The sequence below is a fragment of the Aulostomus chinensis genome, chromosome 18 (assembly GCF_037954235.1).
Source record: "Aulostomus chinensis isolate RoL2024-O1b breed Wild chromosome 18, RoL_Achi_v1.0, whole genome shotgun sequence".
NCBI classification, from domain to species: domain Eukaryota; kingdom Metazoa; phylum Chordata; class Actinopteri; order Syngnathiformes; family Aulostomidae; genus Aulostomus; species Aulostomus chinensis.
This window is the reverse complement of record NC_141337.1, coordinates 24,009,218-24,028,109: the sequence shown is the minus strand read 5'-3', so window position 1 is coordinate 24,028,109 and position 18,892 is coordinate 24,009,218. Positions and strand designations below refer to the sequence as shown.

Here is an 18,892-nt window from a genome sequence, read left to right as displayed (position 1 = left end):
TTAACCCTAGATCCACCCAAATGGAACGGCCTGGTGAACCTGCACATGACACCTCCCGACATCCAGCAAGAGACGTGATGATGACAATGGTGAACCTATTTGTGTGAAGTATCGCTTTACATTTTGGATGGCCCCTGTTGGAGTTTGATGTCTCAAGGCTTCGAGTTTAGTCGAGTTTAATCTGAACATACAAATCTTCTAAAATCATGTGCACATTTGTTTATTGTTTTGCTGAAGATGTGCAGTCACACTAACTGTAAAATTTCTCCCTACTATTCAAGTTTGTGTGCAAGACTACACGAAACAAATCAGGATATCCATCCATTTTCTTCCTGTTAAGGGTCATGGGGGGGCTGGAGCCTATCCCAGCAGCTTTTGGGCGAGAGGCGGGGTTCACCATCGCAGGGCCAACATAGAGACAGACAACCATTCACACACAGGCACACCGACGGTCAATTTAGAGTAACTAAAGAGCCTTGCATGTCTTTGGATGGTGCGAAGAAGCCAGAGTACCGGAGAGAAGCCATGCAGGAACAGGGAGAACATGGAGACTCACACAGAAAGATCCTGTGCCAGAGCCGGGACTCGAACCCTGAACCTTCTCGCTGTGAAGCCACAGTGCTGACCACTGCACCACCGTGCCGTCCTCGAATCAGGATATCATTCAGGTTATACAGTCCCTCCCCCTAGTGGTCATCCTATTGTAACCCAAAGACTTTGCCCACAGGGTTGGACCCCACCTCCCAACAATGATTGGACACAAAGACGGGTGATGTAATTTAATGAAACAAATACAGGCAACAATTCAGTGTCTGTAACCGAAATCACATTTATTGTTTGTTCTTAACCCTTTGAGTACAGTACAATTTTCCTCAACCACATTTTTTTCTTCTAAAATCATCCATTTGTCTTTTTATGCATCTCTCACACATGAACACATGCACCCATGCACGCACACACACACCCATGCACACGCACACACACACACACACGCACGCACGCACACACACGAGCTGAGGCTTTCTCTTAAAGGGGAACTCTCATGCACCAGTCTCTAATTCACATCTCACACATGAATGCAGCCACAGACCTGCAAGAGTTTACAGCATCTTACTAGTGTACTCTGGGAATGCAGAGAGAGGGTCATTGTGCTAAGTGGTCCCCTTTAAGTCCTGGTTTTTAAGAGTCTTTTGATACCAGGACCTGTCACAATCACATTAAATCGTTCTCCTCATACTCAGTCACTCGCACGTTGCCATTTCCCGACCTGCAACATTCTGGCCAGCACCAGTTTCAGCTTGGAAAGACTAACGGGTAAGAATAAAAAATATTCTAAGATTCACTTTGCAGGACTGCAAATACAGAAATGCACAGAGCAATAAAAATACACAGCATCAAAGGTTGAAATAAAATCACGATAGAGGAATTAAGATCACTTGTTTTTTTTTTTTTTAACTACCTTGCTAATAGAACTGCTGATGGCTCTACTAGCATCAACAGCTGCTTAAGTACATGTAGTTATATAGTATGTATCTATACTCCGTAAAAGGGTCAGGGTATCATTTGGATCGAACAGTCATGTTTGAACATGGCCAACACTGGACTTGAAAAGATCAGCCTACATTGAGCCTTTAGTTATTTATTCAGTTCTCAGTTGATATGAACAAACTCTGAAGCAAAGTAGAAAGACCGAAGGCTTAAGCCTCAGGAGACGGACGCTGCTCGCTCCTCTTGTGAGCCCGAGGTTAGACATGTCTCCAGGTTGGCAAAGTTCTCAAGAGCCCTGGATGAAATCATGTTTGGGTTTCAATTGGTGTAATCTCACCCTACAGTAACATCATGGAGCCACTCCAGTAGCCCGAGTCTTTTGAAACAGGGGAGCTCAGCGGTGCACGTAGGGGAAGCACGACACCGCAGGGAAACTCTTCAGTCCTTCGTTCAGTGTGGAGCCTCGGGGAACTCAACATCAGGTCCAATGTAAACAGCATTTACAGAGGCAAGACGAGGAAGTGAACAGACTCTTTGGCACTAACACGTTTACCGATGCATATAAGTCCTGATAGGACCACATACAAACAGGTGCCGACAATTGGAGTGACAAAGATGGTTTCCTCTCCAGCAGTTTTACTTCTGTCTTTCTCTTTAAAATTGAAAGCACGTTTACCATGTGCACATACAGCGCCCTGGAGGGCCCATGGAGAGAGAACGAATTGTGGACAGAGACAAATGTATTATGAGGCCACCAGATATAACATGTTCCCTCAATCTAATCAACTCATGACCATGAGCTATAACTTACACCCTCAATGAGGTTACATTGAGGCCACAAGATATACTGTTTCCCTCAATTCAATTGGTTAAAGTTCCATCTTTTGGTCGAAATATTACTAATTGGAGGAACAAGTTATATCTTTTCACATCAAAATAGTCAAAATGAGGGAAGAAGTTATCCCCTTTTAGAAAAAAAAAATCTCTATGCCCACAAAATACCATTTATTCTCTATAGCCACTCCAGGGCTCCGTACACACACGCACACACACAGACACACACACGCACACACACACACACACACACAAACAGCGCACGAGCGTAAAAGTGCACTGTTAACCTCTTTTCCAAACAATCCAAAGTTCACTTTTAAAAATGTTCTAGCTTACCACATTCAGGTGCGTAATAAATAAATAATAATTTGGGTTAAAAAAAAAAAGGCAGGAAGAAAATGGCAACACTGTGAATAGAAAGTATAAAATGTTTTCTACAGCCCCGCTTCTCAGATCCACAAAGGGACATTAAAAAGCGCCTTTAGCTCAGCGGCGGCCCTATTTACTGTTACAAACAGACCGGGAAGAGAAGCATCATGAAAGGCAGGACTATCAGCAGTGTGGTAATGTGGGCCATATTTTGATTGTAAATTAATTTGTGCATATAAAGGTGCTTTAAGCTACATTCAAGCAAGATCAATAGTTTGGGGAAAGTATGACATTATAAAGATAATCGGGGAATATTCCCTTCTTGGGGTGTGCTTCCACTTCTTGCTCCTTTAAAATACCAGGACTGATCAAATTTTGCCCAGTTAAACGGGCATTTTAGTAAGTGCTCAGTGACAAGATTGAAAGTGCCTTTTTTAACACTAAGTGTTACCATGTGTTTAAAGTCTCGACCACAAGACTCGCAGGATTCAAAATGTTATTTGTTCTCACACAAGACATTTACGTCGGTCCTGCCAGCATGCGCTCACTGAGATGTTGCTGGAAGAAATGATCTTAATCTAAGTGGTCTTTCCAGAGGGGCAAAATGGCCGTGGGGGTTATAGATAGTTTAGGGCCACATTAACTGCTGAATAACCCGAGGAGCGGGAGGCAGGGTCCAGCAGTGGTCCACATCAACACCTGGACATTCAATAGAAACAAGGCAAACGTAAAACCTCAGTTCACCTTCCCTACCAACCTTGGACAATTCCCAACATCGCCGATCTCTGTAAGCCATGAGAGCTTCATTCCCATGGTAACGGGACTTAGTAACAGTCTAGACAACCACTTCAAAAGGTGCTGGGCGCTCAGAGGGCTCTTGGGAGTGGAACCACTCCTCAAAACTTTGTGAAGGACAGAAATGGATGGATGAAAAGAAACTGTAAAGGCAGGAAACAGTAAAAGAACAAAATGATAACTGCAGATGAATTTGAGCTTACACTGTTTGGGTGGGGAGGGGGACAGGAGGTGGAGTTAGGGTGAGCTGCTCTTCCGAGACCTTTACTATATCTGCGGCAGCAACAGTGGGGGCACGCTCCGCTGGGGGCGTAGGCGAGCGGCTGTTTGGGGCTGTGGAGCGGGTCACGTTGGGGGTGGGGGCAGGGGTTGTAGAGGAGGTGAAGACAGGTGGAGAGGCCTGGATTGGGGCAAGCTCATCGGGTGGGGCGGGGGTTTCAGCAGAGGCTGTTTTGGGTGCTGCAGGCTTGCTGTAGTTCATCTTGAGGATGTGTTGCTGGAGATGTCTGATCCAGTCCTCCTGCACCGACAGCGGACCGTGGAATTCCACCTCACAGAACCTGATGCAGAACACAGAGGTAATTTAACCTGGGACTGACGAAGAAGTGTTGAATAACAGAAACCTCTACTTTGACTAAAACAAAATAAACTGATGCTGTTCACTCTGTGCCTCCCTCTGGAGCAGCTAACGCTCTTAAAACTTCTATATTGCAGTAATACTGCAACTGAAGCACTCATTCACGCTCCCTGAAAATCCCAAATGGTCCTGTACTCTCAATACAGTGCATTAACAACTAAAGTAGAGTTGTTCTCAGCATGTGTGGGGGTGGTTTGGGATTAGGGGACTATTTGAAACTTTGCCAGACAGATCTATGAAGGCTACTGTCTCATCTTTTCATACATTCATACAGTGACGCTCTTTCCCCCCAACCGGTCAAAGCAGAAGGCCGTCCCCACTGATCCTGGGTCTGCTCGACGTTCCTGCCTGTTAAAAGGAAGGTTTTCATCTCTGCTGTTGCAGGATGTGCTTGCTGATGGAGAATTGTTGGGTGGAGGTTCATTGAAGGAGTGAGGTACCGGACCTGCTCTACTTGGAAAATGTCATGAGAGAACTTTTGTTGTGATTTGGTGCTATATAAATAAAATTGACTTGACTTGACTTACTGAGCCCCAAACATCTTCCCTGGGGCCTGTGTGAGACCCCAGGTTTCACTCACCGGCACTTCAGGGTGTAGAACTTTCCCACCAGTTTGACCAGTGGATAGGAGGGTGGTTTGGGCACCAGAGCGGGAACTGTGCCTGTGCGGGGGGGCTTGGGAGGGCCGCTGTCCCTCTCTGTTCCATCTGTGAAAGACGGGTGCTTCAAGGGCCGACGTTCAAAGCCTTAGAAGAGAAGAGAGGCGACAGGCAGGGTTGGCGCAAACTGGAGCTCCACCAACTGCGTCATCTGGTCAATCTGATTTCATTTGTCCTATTAAACTTAACTTTGACATTTATTATTCAACACACCTTAAATTCTAATGTGTCCAATAAATGAATAAAAGTAAAGTCAATGTTTTAAGAAAGGTGACAAGGCCAGAACAGTCACCAGGGGCTGGCATGTATGTGACTTCCTGTCTTTAGTCTGACAGACTTTCACACTTTCCTCCAGTACTTTTGCCGTCTTGTGAATTCTGAGTAATAAAATTTAGCTCCTGCAAGAGTCAGTGAACATAAGGACAACATAAGAACTATCAGCTACCTAACATGTAGAACAACGTCACTTTTGACCTGTTAGTCACTTTGGTTTAACTCGTTAGCATGCAAACCTTTACTAATCAGCACTTATCATGAAGTACCGCTGATTGAGTATCAGTTATTTCCAGGTTTAGTTATAAAAAGTAGAATTTGTACTCTAGGGATATAGTTATACCACCCTTCAGCCATCGAGGTGAATTACCATCCCTATAGTGACATAATTAGCTTGACATTTTCAACACAAACTGATTAAGAGCGGCTCAAAAACAGCTATCCAGCCTCAGAGGACACCGTTAATTTGACATTTTTGAGAGTCAAATAATGAAGCCAATCATCTACAAGAATAAATCTGACTCATATTGTAGTTCAAAAAAGGTATCCTAGTTCCTGACAAGCACGTACCTCTGGGCAGACGGACGTTGAGCTCACTGCGTGCAACCTGTGCTTGAAGAGGGAGGCCACCACTGGCGAGCCGCGAAAGGCTTGGACTGCTGCGGCCAGGCCTGGAATGAGGGGCCTGTTGTTTGGGAACAGCTCCATCCTCCACTGTCTTTGACGAGCCCTGGTTGAGCTCACGATTCTGCGGACGCACCACGCTTACAGCCAAAGAAGACCACTGGGAGGAGGACGAGGAGGCCTTCTGTGATGAGATGGGGAGGGTATAATCAGAATCTGTCGACGTGGAGAGAGGTGAGGTGCTCTTCTGGAAGAGATGAGACAAGTGGTCCTATCAACACAAAACATTAGAACAGACATGTCCAGGTGGAGCAGGGCCTTTCCACATTAGCCATTTTGACATGTCTTCTATTTAGTGGGATGGGATGCGTGTTGACATCTTTATCACAAAAATGATTCTTATGGATGGAGTTCAGATTTGAAGCCATTAATGCATCCACCAGCCAAGGTGGATCCAGGATGTTTTCAATGTGCAACAGTAATGACGTAATTTATGTCTCAGAGAAGATGACCTGATTAGAGGCTGACTGTGTTTTCTTTTTGTTTAGGGGTTTGTTTGGTTGTTGTTGGTTTTTTTTCATTTTGCAGATAAGCTCAAAAATATAGTCGTCTCCACTGAACTCCCTAAAAAGAAGAGGGAGAAAACACGAGTGAATGATTTCAGGCCCAGCCAAAGCTAGGATGTAACAGCTTGGCAATCGATAGAGCGGCACTCCTGAGCCACACAGCTGGCCTGAGCAGGGCGCATGTGTGACTGTGGATGTGTGTGTGTTGTAGAACTTCTAGCTAATTTCAGCACCCATGTTAGCAGGTTAGAGCAGTTTAGACCTGCCACACAGCTCATACATGTTTTTTTGTCATCCTTATTGGAACACTAAACTAGGACACAAAATACACTTCTTTTTTTTTAAGATTTTTTTTTTCCAAATATTTTTTTGCCCAAAAATTTGCTTGAACAAAAATGAATAACGTTTACCAGCTGTTAAACCTGACTGGCCTGACAGGCTAGTTTATGGTGCTCAGACGCCATATGTTTATCTAGTTTGTCATTTCTGCAGGACAGGCAGGAAAACACTACGAACGGTTGGGTTTGGATTCCTCTCAAAACTGCCTGTTTATCCTGTCTACATATTTGACAGAACATTCCTAAAACCGAAAAAGAAAGCCGACATAGTTCCCCAGTCATTTGATCTACCTACCAACTTACTGAATTAGTTTTAGATTTGACTTTTTTATATGTTATTATCATATTCATCAATCATTTCTTTACTGACTTACTTACCAAAATCAGTCTTGTACAGCCGAGTTAGGTTGAATCTTTCTGTGGTGACTGGACTTGTGCTGCTTGTCAGGGGGAGGGGGTACAGCAGGTGAGCTACTGCTCTGTTCTCTGCTTGGACCAGCAGCAGGAGAGCTACTCCGCCAGCTACTAGCAACAGAGCTAGCGTGAGCATTCTCGCCTCTGGTCCTAAGTTGAGCATGGGTGCGTTCAAGAAAGGCAGGTATCTTTGACGTGACGTGTTCTCTCTCAATCAGGATGTCGGTTCTGTGCGCACGTGTGTATATGTCTGTGCGATGCACATAGTGGCCAAGTCTTTGCAGAACCGACAACAGAGGAGAATTGCAAATGCGCGACAATGTGGAGAGTGAAATGAAATGCCTTTTCATAAATTAGATCAATAACATACTACAAATTGTTAATCTAATAATAGAACAAAGTCTAGAGCTGTTCAATAGGAAAAGTGACCTTAAATTAGTTCTGATATGCTGTGGCACTACATACAAAATAAAGTTAAATACAATTTACTCGACCTTCAGGGGGGCACAGGGTCCTGTTGGGGGGTGGGGAAACCCCCAATATATCAGTAGAGGAAACACAGAATTTTGTCATCAGTTAATACTCAGTTCAATAGGTAACATATGAAAAATTAGCGCATATTAATTATAATGTATGTTACCGCTTAATTAACTGTTAGTTAACAATTAACTAATTGTTTAGTCACTTCCTAATAGCCCATCCATCGTCGTCTTCCGCTTATTCCTTACTAGTAGGGGTCGCGGGGGGGCTGGAGCCTATCCCAGCGTCTACGCTGGCGAGAGGCGGGGTTCACCCTGGACAGGTCGCCAGTCCATCGCAGGGCCAACACGTAGAGACAGACAACCATTCACACTCACAGTCACACCTACAGTCAATTTAGAGTATCAATCAGCCTCGTCCCCTCTTGATGTCTTTGGACGGTGGGAGGAAGCCGGAGTACCAGAGAGAACCCAGCAGGAACAGGGAGAACATGGAGACTCCACCCAGAAAGACCCTGCGCCCGAGCAGGGACTCGAACCCAGAACCTTCTTGCTGTGAGGCCACAGTGCTGACCACTGCACCACCGTGCTGCCCACTTCCTAATGGTGCTCATGTTAATTATTCCAGAAAAATATGTTTAAAGAGATGTCATACTCAAAGAATACGCATTCTTCACTTCAAAATAAGGGTCACATGGGTATGACCAAATAGTCAGCTATGCCTATAAGTAATTTTTACTCAGTACTATTAGGTAACCATTATGAATGAACTCTTGTTGTTACCTTTCAATATTAGCTAGGGTCACTCCCAAAGTACAATAAAATATCTACAATATAATTACAAATGTTACAGACACTCTGTTATAAAGATCATCTGAATTTGATTACAAGGACATTCTGTATGTGTGTCACAGCACAGCTAAGAGGGAAGGTGTACCAGTGACGCAAATGCACCAGAAACTAATTCAGGAGGGAAAAAAGAAAGATAGAAAAAAAGGCCTTTTTTTCAATCAACAGTGCGCCATAATTTATCTGAAGATGAAACATAAGCTGCCAGGCACCCTGGTTACTATGGCAACTATCAAGTCAATAGCTGAGTTGCTCTGGCATCTGTCCCCACAGTGATTTTTTTTTTCTTCCTGGATGTAAAGACACAGACTCTACTGTAAGGCTCAGAGCTGTTAGACAACACGTCTGAAGCTTTCCAAGACACAAAATGTCTGTCGAGCCACCAGCTGAGGTGCGTTTGATCTCCAAGGATGACACCTATTCAGAGATACTGGTACGAAAGTGAGCGTGTCAGGAAAATAGCACAGTGGGTTATGATCTTGCACTTTACAGCTGCTGAGTGCTGTGGGAGGCACAAGCTCTTACAATCACTTTCTTCATATTTCCTCTCGACAATAGACTTTGCTTAAGTGTTGAAGGCAAAACATAAATTCAACTAAAGCCTGGCAGCTTTCTCTATTGATAGCAACACTTCATAGACCTGAGCCATAAGAATGACATGGACAGCTTCTCCTCACCTTCTTGAGGGTCGAGCGGTTCCCCTGCATGTAGTTGCGGTGCATCTCCAACACCTTCTGCGGCCTGCTACGCATCCACGCACTCAGGGTTTCAATAGGGGATCCATTTACACACCACTCAGTCACCCCAAACTGCCTCAAGTGGGCTCTCGCATGACTTGCCAGGGCCTTACGGTTCTCAAAGTAGAACCCACACAGCTCACAACAGGGATCTGAAAATTGGAAGTAAGGCAGAGATTGACGGTAGGCCTCTTTTTAAAAATCGATACAAAATTTAAAAAAAGAAAAAAAAAAGAAAAAAGAGTGGCTTACCTTGGTGGCTGTGTTTGTCCGGAGTGGGCTTTTTTTTGACTGAGAAATCATGTGGCAAAGCTGAAAACGTCTTAAGCTGATGTGTTGGTGGGTGGGCCGTCTCTGCTGACTGGACTTCATCTGATTTAGGCCGTTTACCCAGCGAGGATATCCGGAAAATCTTCCCTGCAGGTGGGGTAGCAGATGAGCCCAGGCCCTGCTTATGGAGCCTCGAGCCCGATGACAGCAAACTGAGAGGAGATTTACGGAATTTGGATGACTGATAGCCTGAGACGCACAAACCCTCTGAACTGCTGGCACCCCCTGTGTTGTCCCATGGGGGACTGTTGGCTCCCTGGCTTGACTCCTTTTTTACTCCTGGGTCTGCCTGAGAGGAGATGCCAACCCCTCTCTTGTTTATAACCTCCCGCAAGGTGTCAATAGGTGAGCCGTTGACAGTCCACTGTGTAATGCCCATCTGGCGCAGGTGGGAGCGGGCATGACTTGAAAGGCCTTTACGATTCTCAAAGTATTCCCCACAGAACTCACAGCGAATATCCCTTGTGGGCTCCACTTCATGAGCCATAGCTGAGGAAGCATTACAGAGATGGTAAATGAAATTAATAAGTTCTTTGAACCCTGAATAGACTGAAGAGGCTTATGAAGTCAATAATACCATGCAAAACACAACAGACAACAGCAAAGGCACAGACCATATCTGACACTTCTCCTTAAAAGTGCTAAACAATGAAGAATTCAAATTACCCAAGTTTAGGGGGAACACACTGTCAGAGCTGCTCCAGCTACAGTTGAGAGGTTCTGTGGAGAAGCCACCAGCTCGGCCCACAGCCCCAGGTGCAGTCACCTCCAGCTGCTCCGGCTCAGGCTTCAACTTGAGGATCAGCCCACCAGAAGATGTTGGTGGAGCTGGGCTTGACTTTGCTTGCTGAGGAGGACTGGAGGGCCGGGCGAAGGCGAAGGGTAGACGACTGAGGAGGGTTGCTGAGGGAGAGGACGAGGTTGACAGAGGGGAACGGGGGGGTCCTGGGGAGGACGGAGGTGGGGTTTTGAGTGGTTTTTGAGGAAGGGCACAAGGCAAGCCTCGTCTTGTGATGATTTCCCTCAAGGTGTCAATTGGGGAGCCGTTGACGGACCACTCAGTAATGCCCATCTGACGCAAGTGGGAGCGAGCGTGGCTGGACAGCCCTTTACGGTTCTCAAAATACTCCCCACAGAATTCACAGCCTATTTCCTTTGGAGGTTCACCTGAGATAATAAAAAAGTGAACCGAAATAAATGTTGTGTTTAACAGGAAGAACAGAGAATCTTACAGGATTTATGATACACACAAAAGACAGGGGTGACCTAAGAATCCTGCCAAACACTCACTGTGTGGAAGGGCCATGAGCTCCCCACTACTCAGGCGGAAGACCTGCATAGAAGAGGATTTGAGACGCTTGGCAGGTGGGCCAAAGGATGAGGAAGAGGTAGCTTTGGATGTAGACCCACTCCTGGCTGTGGTCACCTTATACAGGAGGGATGAAGAAGAGGAGGAGGAGGAAGATGAGAGGCTGAGCAGGGCCTGCTTTGGGGATGGGAGCATGGTGCTGAGAGCTTGTGTTTCTGTGGGACTGTCCAGCTGCAGTGAACTGGCTTTGTGCTTGAAGTCCTCGGTATCAATGAGCTGGTTCAGAAGGTCGATGGGAGAGCCCTTTGATTCAGAATACTCAACCCCAAAATGGCGCAGGTGGGCTCGAGCATGGCTGGATAAGCCTTTACGGGTCTCGAACCAGGCACCACACAGCTGACAAACAATGTCCTTGCTGGGATCCACCTCAAGAGCTGTACATTTAGAAGGAAAGAGAGGAATGCAAATCCCAAGTTTCGTCAAGATGCAATATCATCCGAATAAATTTGCCACAACACAAAACAAATCTAGCTGATTTGATCAGGGTACTGTCATCGTTAGGAAGAGATATATGAGGGCTGTTCATTAAAACTGACATACCAATACTTTTTTCATGATATTGGTATTGACGTTCCAATGCCCTAGTACCAATATCACATCATGATAAAATTGCACCGTAGCAAATGCATGTTCTGGCGTCGACATTTAGTGTGTTCACAACATGCAACTGTGCAACTTTATCAGCTTCATTGTAATAAACTGGAATTGACATTTTGAATTTCAACTCCACTTGTCAATGGAGTTAGCTATAATGTCATGTAATGTCATGTTCATATGAACTGATTTAAGTGTAGGCAGTTACACTTACTAAGGTTGAGGGGAGCATCATTTTCTTGCGGTGCCCAGATAGGTTTGGTTGTTGGCATGGTGGCAGAGGGTGAGAGGTTAGAGGTCAAGCTTTTCATTCCCCCTACTTTGTGCTCTACGGAGCGCAAGGGGGAAGACACAGGCAGCAGAGAGGAAATGGGGGCTTTCCTCACTACTGAGGAAGGGGAGCCCGAATGAGCCAGAACTGGAGAGGCACCAGGAGAACGTGTAGGCGTGGAGGCGGAAGAGGGTGGCGTTGCTTTGGCTGCTTTGGCCAGGATGGGGAAGGGTATCGGTTTCTCATCTAAGTCCATGTCTTCTAAGTCCTCATCTTTGTGTGAACCATAAGGAGAGGAGTTCTTGGCTGAATGGGGCTCCAGAGCAGGAGAGTTTATTTGGCTGTCGAGGTTACGCTCCTTGGCAACTTGGTAGAGGATGTCAATGGGCGCCCCACTGCCCTCAGAAACACTAATGCCCAGCTGGCGCAAGTGAGAGCGGGCATGGCTGGACATCCCCCGCCTACTCCCAAACTGAGCTCCACACAATTCACACTTCAAGTTGTGGCCTGTAAAAGAGGCAAGAAGAGCTTCATGAGCCTTACAGTGCTCAACGCAGGGAAGTGCAGTAGATATCATCACCATCGCGTGGCATTTATGATGTCCTTTCATTTGTTTTATTGCAAATCACACTCATTTTTTGTCTTGGCTGACTGGCATGGAGGCAACACACTGACTATAAATGCATGTATGGAAGGATAGATGGATGGGTGTAAAAAACACTGTTTATTTTGAATTTTAAACATATTTCCATTTTTGGCCTGTATCTATCAACTGTATTTTGTTTGCAACCTTTTTCTATTATCTCTTCATGTTTTATATATGGGGTGGCATGACTGCAATAGAGTGGCTGCCTAACAACCGAGGGGTCGCTGCTTGGGGGAGTGAGGATCGAACCAGCGAATGGCGAAGTGTCCTTGAGCAAAATACTGAACCCCGAATTGCTCCTGATGGCCCTACAATGGACTGGTGACCCGTCCGGGGTGAACCTCGCCTCTCACCCAATGTCAGCCGCATATGAAGACTTTATTGCTATTAACTTGGGCTACATGACGAAAATCATTGTCATACAGATATGATGTGACCTGTGTCTGAATAGGGGTGGGTGATACGACAAAAATCGCTTGTGTTGTATGTCGCTTTGAACAAGAGCATCAGCCAAATGAAATTGTAGAATTGTAGAACTGTAAAAATTAGAGATGCAACAATTATCCAGCCAGGGACCAGAGCCAACCGGTTTTCAGCATACCTGGCCTGACTGGTGACTGGCCAGTCAGTGGCACGTGTTACCGATTCCTAACCCCACACTTGCCACAGCGCGCCACTTTTCCGGGCATATCGGCGAGTCTATTCTTAAATGTCAAACTGCGCAGAGAAGATCAAGCAAGACAGGAAATCTCCGAACGAATGGCATAGTATATCCGGTCAATTTTCAAAATAATACACCATGTGCATGCTTCGAAAGGAAAAAACAGATGTGAAAAGGACACAATATAAAATTTTGTTTGTTCCCTTTTCCAGGAGGACAGCATTTTACTTATCTATTTATTTATTTAGAATGGTTGAAAAGATTCAGTAACCTAGAGCTATTTGGGGAAAACTGTAAGAGTGATATATTGAGTAATTAGGAAAATAAAAGTTTCCATTGAAGAAAGTGTAGTTCTTAGACAGACGATCAGTATCTGCCAAAATAAGTACCGGTGTTCCCAATGGTTTATTTTGGCATTATGTGTGTAAAAAAATTTCGGACTAAAGTATGTTTTATTTTTGGTTCATCTTCAATGACACTAAGATGGGGGGGGGGGGGGGGGGGCAGAAGTTGCATCCACACAGCAAACAGCATCCACAGTTCTATTTCAGACAGCAACAGAAAGGCCCGCATTTGCTGGAGCTTCTGATGTGTTTTGGGAAATGAACCATTCGTTTGCATTAGGTGCTTACCAAGCTTCACTCACATTCAAAGCAGCGACGGTACAACCATGACACTGAGAAACATAGCCGCTTGGACCCAGGGGTGAGACCATGACCATGATGATTTGGCCGTGAAAGAAACTTTGGATGCATTGTGTCACTGTGTGTAGAACAGCAATGTGCCGTGTTGCGCGATCAAACTATCTCTCTACAATGACACACTCAAATCTTTCACATCTGTTATCATCATACCTCACACCCCTATCTTGATGTGAGAGATTGGTCATAGCCCAAGTCCCTATAATTGTTTTGTATTCTTTCATTCTAACAAATTATGAAAACTCTGAAAGGAAACCACAGGTTGCTCAAGTCCTTTTATACATCTCCCAGAGGACATGTCACCTCCCTTCCTGTCTACGTCTTCGTTAAGTGTACAGCAGGGATGTGCCACCAAATCCTGAGCCCTGTACACAAGCATTCTCGAAGGGAACCCTGATTGCATAACAAACTTCCATTCCAGGATTTTGGAGGGCCATCTTCAAGCCCCTGGTCAGCAGCAGCTCTAGCAAAGTGCTTCACCTGCTCTGCCTCAAAATCCATTTGCCTACCTTGCAAGGTTTCAAACCCTGGTGTTGCCATGCCTTAGTGCTGACCTACGGTCAGTTTTACAGTTTCCCCATTGACAGCCATTATGGGGCTCAACTGTAGCGAATCCGAACCCTATTCAACACTCTAGCAGTCACTAAGCTTTCTCTCTCACCCTTGGTGTCGGCATCGTTCCCGGGAGAGAGGCTTTCTTGGTCTACACTGCACAGCCCTGCTTTCCTGGGGCTTGAGCTCAGACCATCCAGAGCCACTGGATTCTGCTGCAGTTCCTCCTCATCTTCTTCTTCAGCTGCTTCCTCCTCACCTAAATAACACACAAATGTAATGGGATAATTAAGGATTGCTGAATTCTCAATCAGGCCAATTATCAGCTTAAATATTTGTCATGTTTCTTATTATCAGTAGCTGCATCTTTTTTTAACTGAGGTTTTTTTCCCCATCCGTTCATTCATTTTCTTCCGCTTATCCTGTTGAGGGTCATGGGGGGTGGAGCCTATCCCAGCAGCCTTCAGGCGAGAGGCAGGGTTCACCCTGGACGGGTCACCAGTCCATCACAGGACCAACACATAGAGACAGACAACCATTCACACTCACATTCACACCTACGGTCAATTTAGAGTATCAATCAGCCTCGTCCCCTCTTGATGTCTTTGGACTGTGGATGGGTGGGTGGATGGATGGATGGATGGATGGTGTTTTTTTTCTGTAATGTACTGGAAAACAGGAGAAGACCTCCACATTGTTCTGAGTAAAAAAAAATCTGATTTAGCAGTTTATTTTTTCATTCAGTTCAGGGAGAGCTGGCAGGGAATTGTAAAGTTCATCCAAAAACGGATGTTTTACAAGTTTCTCCCGTAATTTTAATGTTTAAACTTAGAGCACTTTATAAACTATTATCGTTGTTTCATGCTTGTTAATAAACAAACTTTCCACTAAAACATGTCACCCTAAAACGCAACTGCAAGTGAATATCAGCGCTCAGTGTGAGTTATCTGCCTCTTTGACTTAATAACAATCTGCATTCGCCCTGAAAAATCTGTAGTGGTGGGTCTCTTATTTGCAGTCAGTCAGGGTTATTTTTTCTTATCTTTGCAACATTATTGTGTGTGTACTGTAATGAAATGTACATGGATACAATAGTGAAGTCCTGTTTAAAAAAAAAAAAGTAAGTAATAAATGCACTGCTATATGACACAAACATGGCAGTCTCACTTGCCCGCAGTCACGCATCCCTGGGACAGAAGTGCCATTTTCTGCGACAAATCGCTAAATCAAAAGCGACGTGCAGACAGACAATGCCTCTTGTCTGGTGGGTGGGTGGGCGGCTCTGCGCTCCCCACTCACTTCATCTCCGGACTGTAAAGGAGCGGTGGTGTGACACCTCAGAGCGCAGCGTTATAACACCGTCTATTATAGCCATCATCATCACCCTCATCGGAGGCGCATTTAGAACAAAGTAACAAAGCGCTCACTTGACTTGGTCTCCTCGCAGGAGCGATCCAAGTCCACTTCGATGCGTTGTTCCGGGATAAGTTGCCATACGATTAGCGATAGCTCTCAGTCCAGAAAGTTACCGTGTCCCCGGAGCAGCCTCGCTCTTAGTTAATCATACAAATGCATGCACTTGAAAGCACAGCGTGTCCTCTGTGAAAATCAAAGCAAAGTAAAATGGCGAGGATTGGGCAACTGTAGGTGATTTTGGAGCATCTGCAGCATTAGAAATGCTGGACGTCACGCCAGACAATGAGAGCCTTTAACACCATAATATCACCGTTGCGACCAATAAGAACGCGAACCGAGACAACACCAGCCTTTTTGACGTGATGAGCTACTTGCCTTTACACAATAAAAGAGTTTGCAGTGTGACTGAAGATGCGGCTCCAGACACGGGGAGCGACGCCGCCGTGTGAACCGAGGGCACGCGGTGCGCGGGAATCACCCCCGCCGCTACTCACCACTCCGCAACCGCAGTGCATCGGACTCCCGGCAGCCGAAGCTAGACAGTTTTTCCGCTATTGTTTGGGTATGCGGGGAGGTGGAAGCAGCCATTTTGCCCCCATATGCACCGCTGAGCTAAGGCGTGACCAATCGAGTGGAGGCGGAGGTTGGGATAAATGTACGGAGAGTGAGTGCCACATCAACCGCGGGCATCAGGGACGCTCTCACTCCGTGCACGCACACGCACACTCACACACGGAAGCATACTGTTGAACTGAAATTATTATCCTTTGTGACGCTCATGACTCACCAGACTTTGGGACAGCATTGATAGTAAAAAGACAGGTGAACTTCACTTGTCTTCACCCACCTGACATCCTTCCTCAAGTTCAACCTGCTCATTAATATCAAACACGTCAGCGGCCAACAGAGTAACAATTTCCACTTATTTAAACCATGAAAACTTACCTTCGCAGTCTTTCACTCCGTCCTCCTCCTCCTCCTCCTCTTCCTTCTTCCAAGCTTCAGGAGATGCTGAAGGCAGTGCATCAGAAACAGTAGCACCCAACATTCCTTCACTTGTCTCCCCCTCAAGCTTTACCTCACTGACACCCTCCCCTTCCTCGTCTGTGTCTTCCTCCTCATCCTCATCCTCATCCTCTTCCACCTGGCTCAGAGGGGGAGCTGTGGGGATAACAAGGTCAGGCCGGCTGGAAAACAGCTCTCTCAGGATGTGGATGGGCGAGATGGTAACGTCCCAGTTAGTGATGCCAAAGTCACGGAGGTGGGCCCGAGCATGACTAGACAGACCGGCCCTGGTGTCAAAGCCAGCGCTGCAGAACTCACAGTGCATCACACTAAATGTGTCTGGGTCAAAGTTGGCAACTATGGAGTGAACAGGCAACACAAGTTTAAGTTTAAACACGTTTCGCAGACTGGGTTTTGGCATCTACACAGGAAAGAAACATACAGGTAACAAAATGCTGACCCTTTTTTTTCTTCTTCTGATAGGAGAACTTCTTCTCAATCGCATTGACCTCCTCAGCAGATATGAAGTGACGAACATTGTAGCTGACGCCCACCCGGTTCAGGTGGCCTCTCACGTGATTGGCAAGCCCAATGCCATTATGAAATCGATCAGGGCAGTAGGGGCATTTCCTCTCTACGCTCTTCAGAGCCTCAATGTCTTCATCAATCTCATCCTTGTCTTCATCTGAGATGCTCTCAGACAGGAAACGTCGCGCATGCTCCTCGTCAATGTCATCATCACCGTCACTGTCAATTTCTGCAACAGCAGCAGTAACACGGGTGCTCCTCCTCAAAAAGAAGACCTTGCCGTCTTTCTCCGCGTCCTGTTTGTCTTTGTCCTTCATGCTCTTCTTAGAGGGGATCGACAGAGAAGCACTCTGCAGCGCTAAACAGTCATCTAGAATAGAAAAGAAACATCACGATTGACCGAAAAGACGAGTCCGGTTCAATTCAGTCGTATCTGCATTCACACGAGAAGCTCTTAAAAGTTTTATTCTAATTAGTAATACTTTCACTCTTCACTTCTACTAATTCTACTCACTGTGGCATTGCTCGTGCGACACAGTAATCTGATTACACTAAACAGGTAAAGAGATTAAAATAGCTAAAGGACGATTCATAAAAATCCTGGTTGTTTCTATAGAGTCTTTACCGGCTTTCATAAAAGGTTTGTTGCCTGGAGTGTTTAGTCACACTGGTATGTAATGTCAGGGAAAGAATGTGATGTACAGTACAGATCCAAACAGCAACCTGCCCACAGGGGTTACCAGTAAAGGCTGATGAAAGTTCTACGAGTGTTTATTGAAATCTAACATCTACTCCTGTCCACAAAAGAACAGTTTTCATGAAAGTCTGCAAAAATGTCAAAAACATTTGTCTTTTCTAGCTGTTAGAGTTCCGCAATATATTGGTTGCAGGCCTTTGCCTGCTGTTCATCGTAAGGTCCATGATTTATACCGACTAATCCTTGTGAAAAAATTCATCATATCTTCAAAATTACGCAGCTATAGGTGTATTTGCAGAATATATACATTTCTGTGTGTGTACTTGTAAACATATATACATGTATATGTTGTAAGATCTTTTATGTGCATGTACAATATGTGACTTCAGAGACAAGGAATGCAGGTAAAGGAGACCCGGTGCTAATTCTACACCTCATTGCACGAGTGTGTGTGCAGTCTCTTGCTTGGGACCACTTGTGCCTCACCTGTGTCGGATGATCGTGCCCTGGAGTGTTGCTCCACTACCACAGGTGAGTCAACATCTTTTAGGGACATCTCTGTGTCGAGCTCTGTGTTTTCATCATGCTCTTCTTCAGTCCCAGGCAGCTTGTCATTGTTCATTCTGGCATGAAACCCAGCAAGATTCCCTCTCCTGTTGAATCTCCTGTTCTTAGCACACCTGAAGTGCGCCTGGCTGGCAGGCTGACATGCAGCGACCTCCGCTGTTGTGCTGTCCTCAGAGGCGGGAAATCCTTGATGGCTTTTGCCTCGATTTGAGTTTGGCAGGGATCCAGACCCTGAGAGGCAGTCAGAATCTGGGGTGAGGTTTGAAATTCGAGCACCCACATTAGACCTTGAATTGCGGCCAGTTTCATCAGCCTGTGCCACACTGATGGAGACCTGTCCTGGGTGAACAAGCTTCTGGTGTTCCCTCAACACGCTCTGACTTGAGGTCAGGAAGGCACAATGGCCGCAGGCCAGGGAAGTTGATGCCAAACATGATGGTGAATCAGGGGATGGGGAGTCAGCCTGAAGAGTGGATTTTTTTCTTCTGTGGGT

At 45.7% G+C, this 18,892-nt stretch overlaps 1 protein-coding gene across 4 annotated transcripts in view; it reads right to left on the bottom strand.

Moving 5' to 3' along the window:
- Positions 1-794: 794 nt before the first annotated feature.
- Positions 795-18,892, bottom strand: part of wizb (WIZ zinc finger b) — a 25,648-nt gene continuing 7,550 nt past the window's right edge. For 3 of the 4 annotated variants that reach the window (XM_086185092.1, XM_086185094.1, XM_086185096.1), the window contains 12 exons: positions 18,319-18,892; positions 17,068-17,505; positions 16,548-16,964; positions 14,296-14,445; positions 11,570-12,133; positions 10,683-11,135; positions 10,059-10,559; positions 9,315-9,881; positions 9,003-9,214; positions 5,626-5,926; positions 4,704-4,869; positions 795-4,046 (listed from right to left, as the gene is read on the bottom strand). The exon at positions 18,319-18,892 is cut by the window's right edge and continues 1,061 nt beyond it. In XM_086185092.1, the coding sequence (XP_086041218.1) occupies positions 3,686-4,046; positions 4,704-4,869; positions 5,626-5,926; positions 9,003-9,214; positions 9,315-9,881; positions 10,059-10,559; positions 10,683-11,135; positions 11,570-12,133; positions 14,296-14,445; positions 16,548-16,964; positions 17,068-17,505; positions 18,319-18,892 (4,704 nt within the window). In that variant the 3' untranslated portion in view covers positions 795-3,685. The remainder of the gene's footprint in view (positions 4,047-4,703; positions 4,870-5,625; positions 5,927-9,002; positions 9,215-9,314; positions 9,882-10,058; positions 10,560-10,682; positions 11,136-11,569; positions 12,134-14,295; positions 14,446-16,547; positions 16,965-17,067; positions 17,506-18,318) is intronic. The other variant, XM_086185095.1, reaches the window with a different exon arrangement.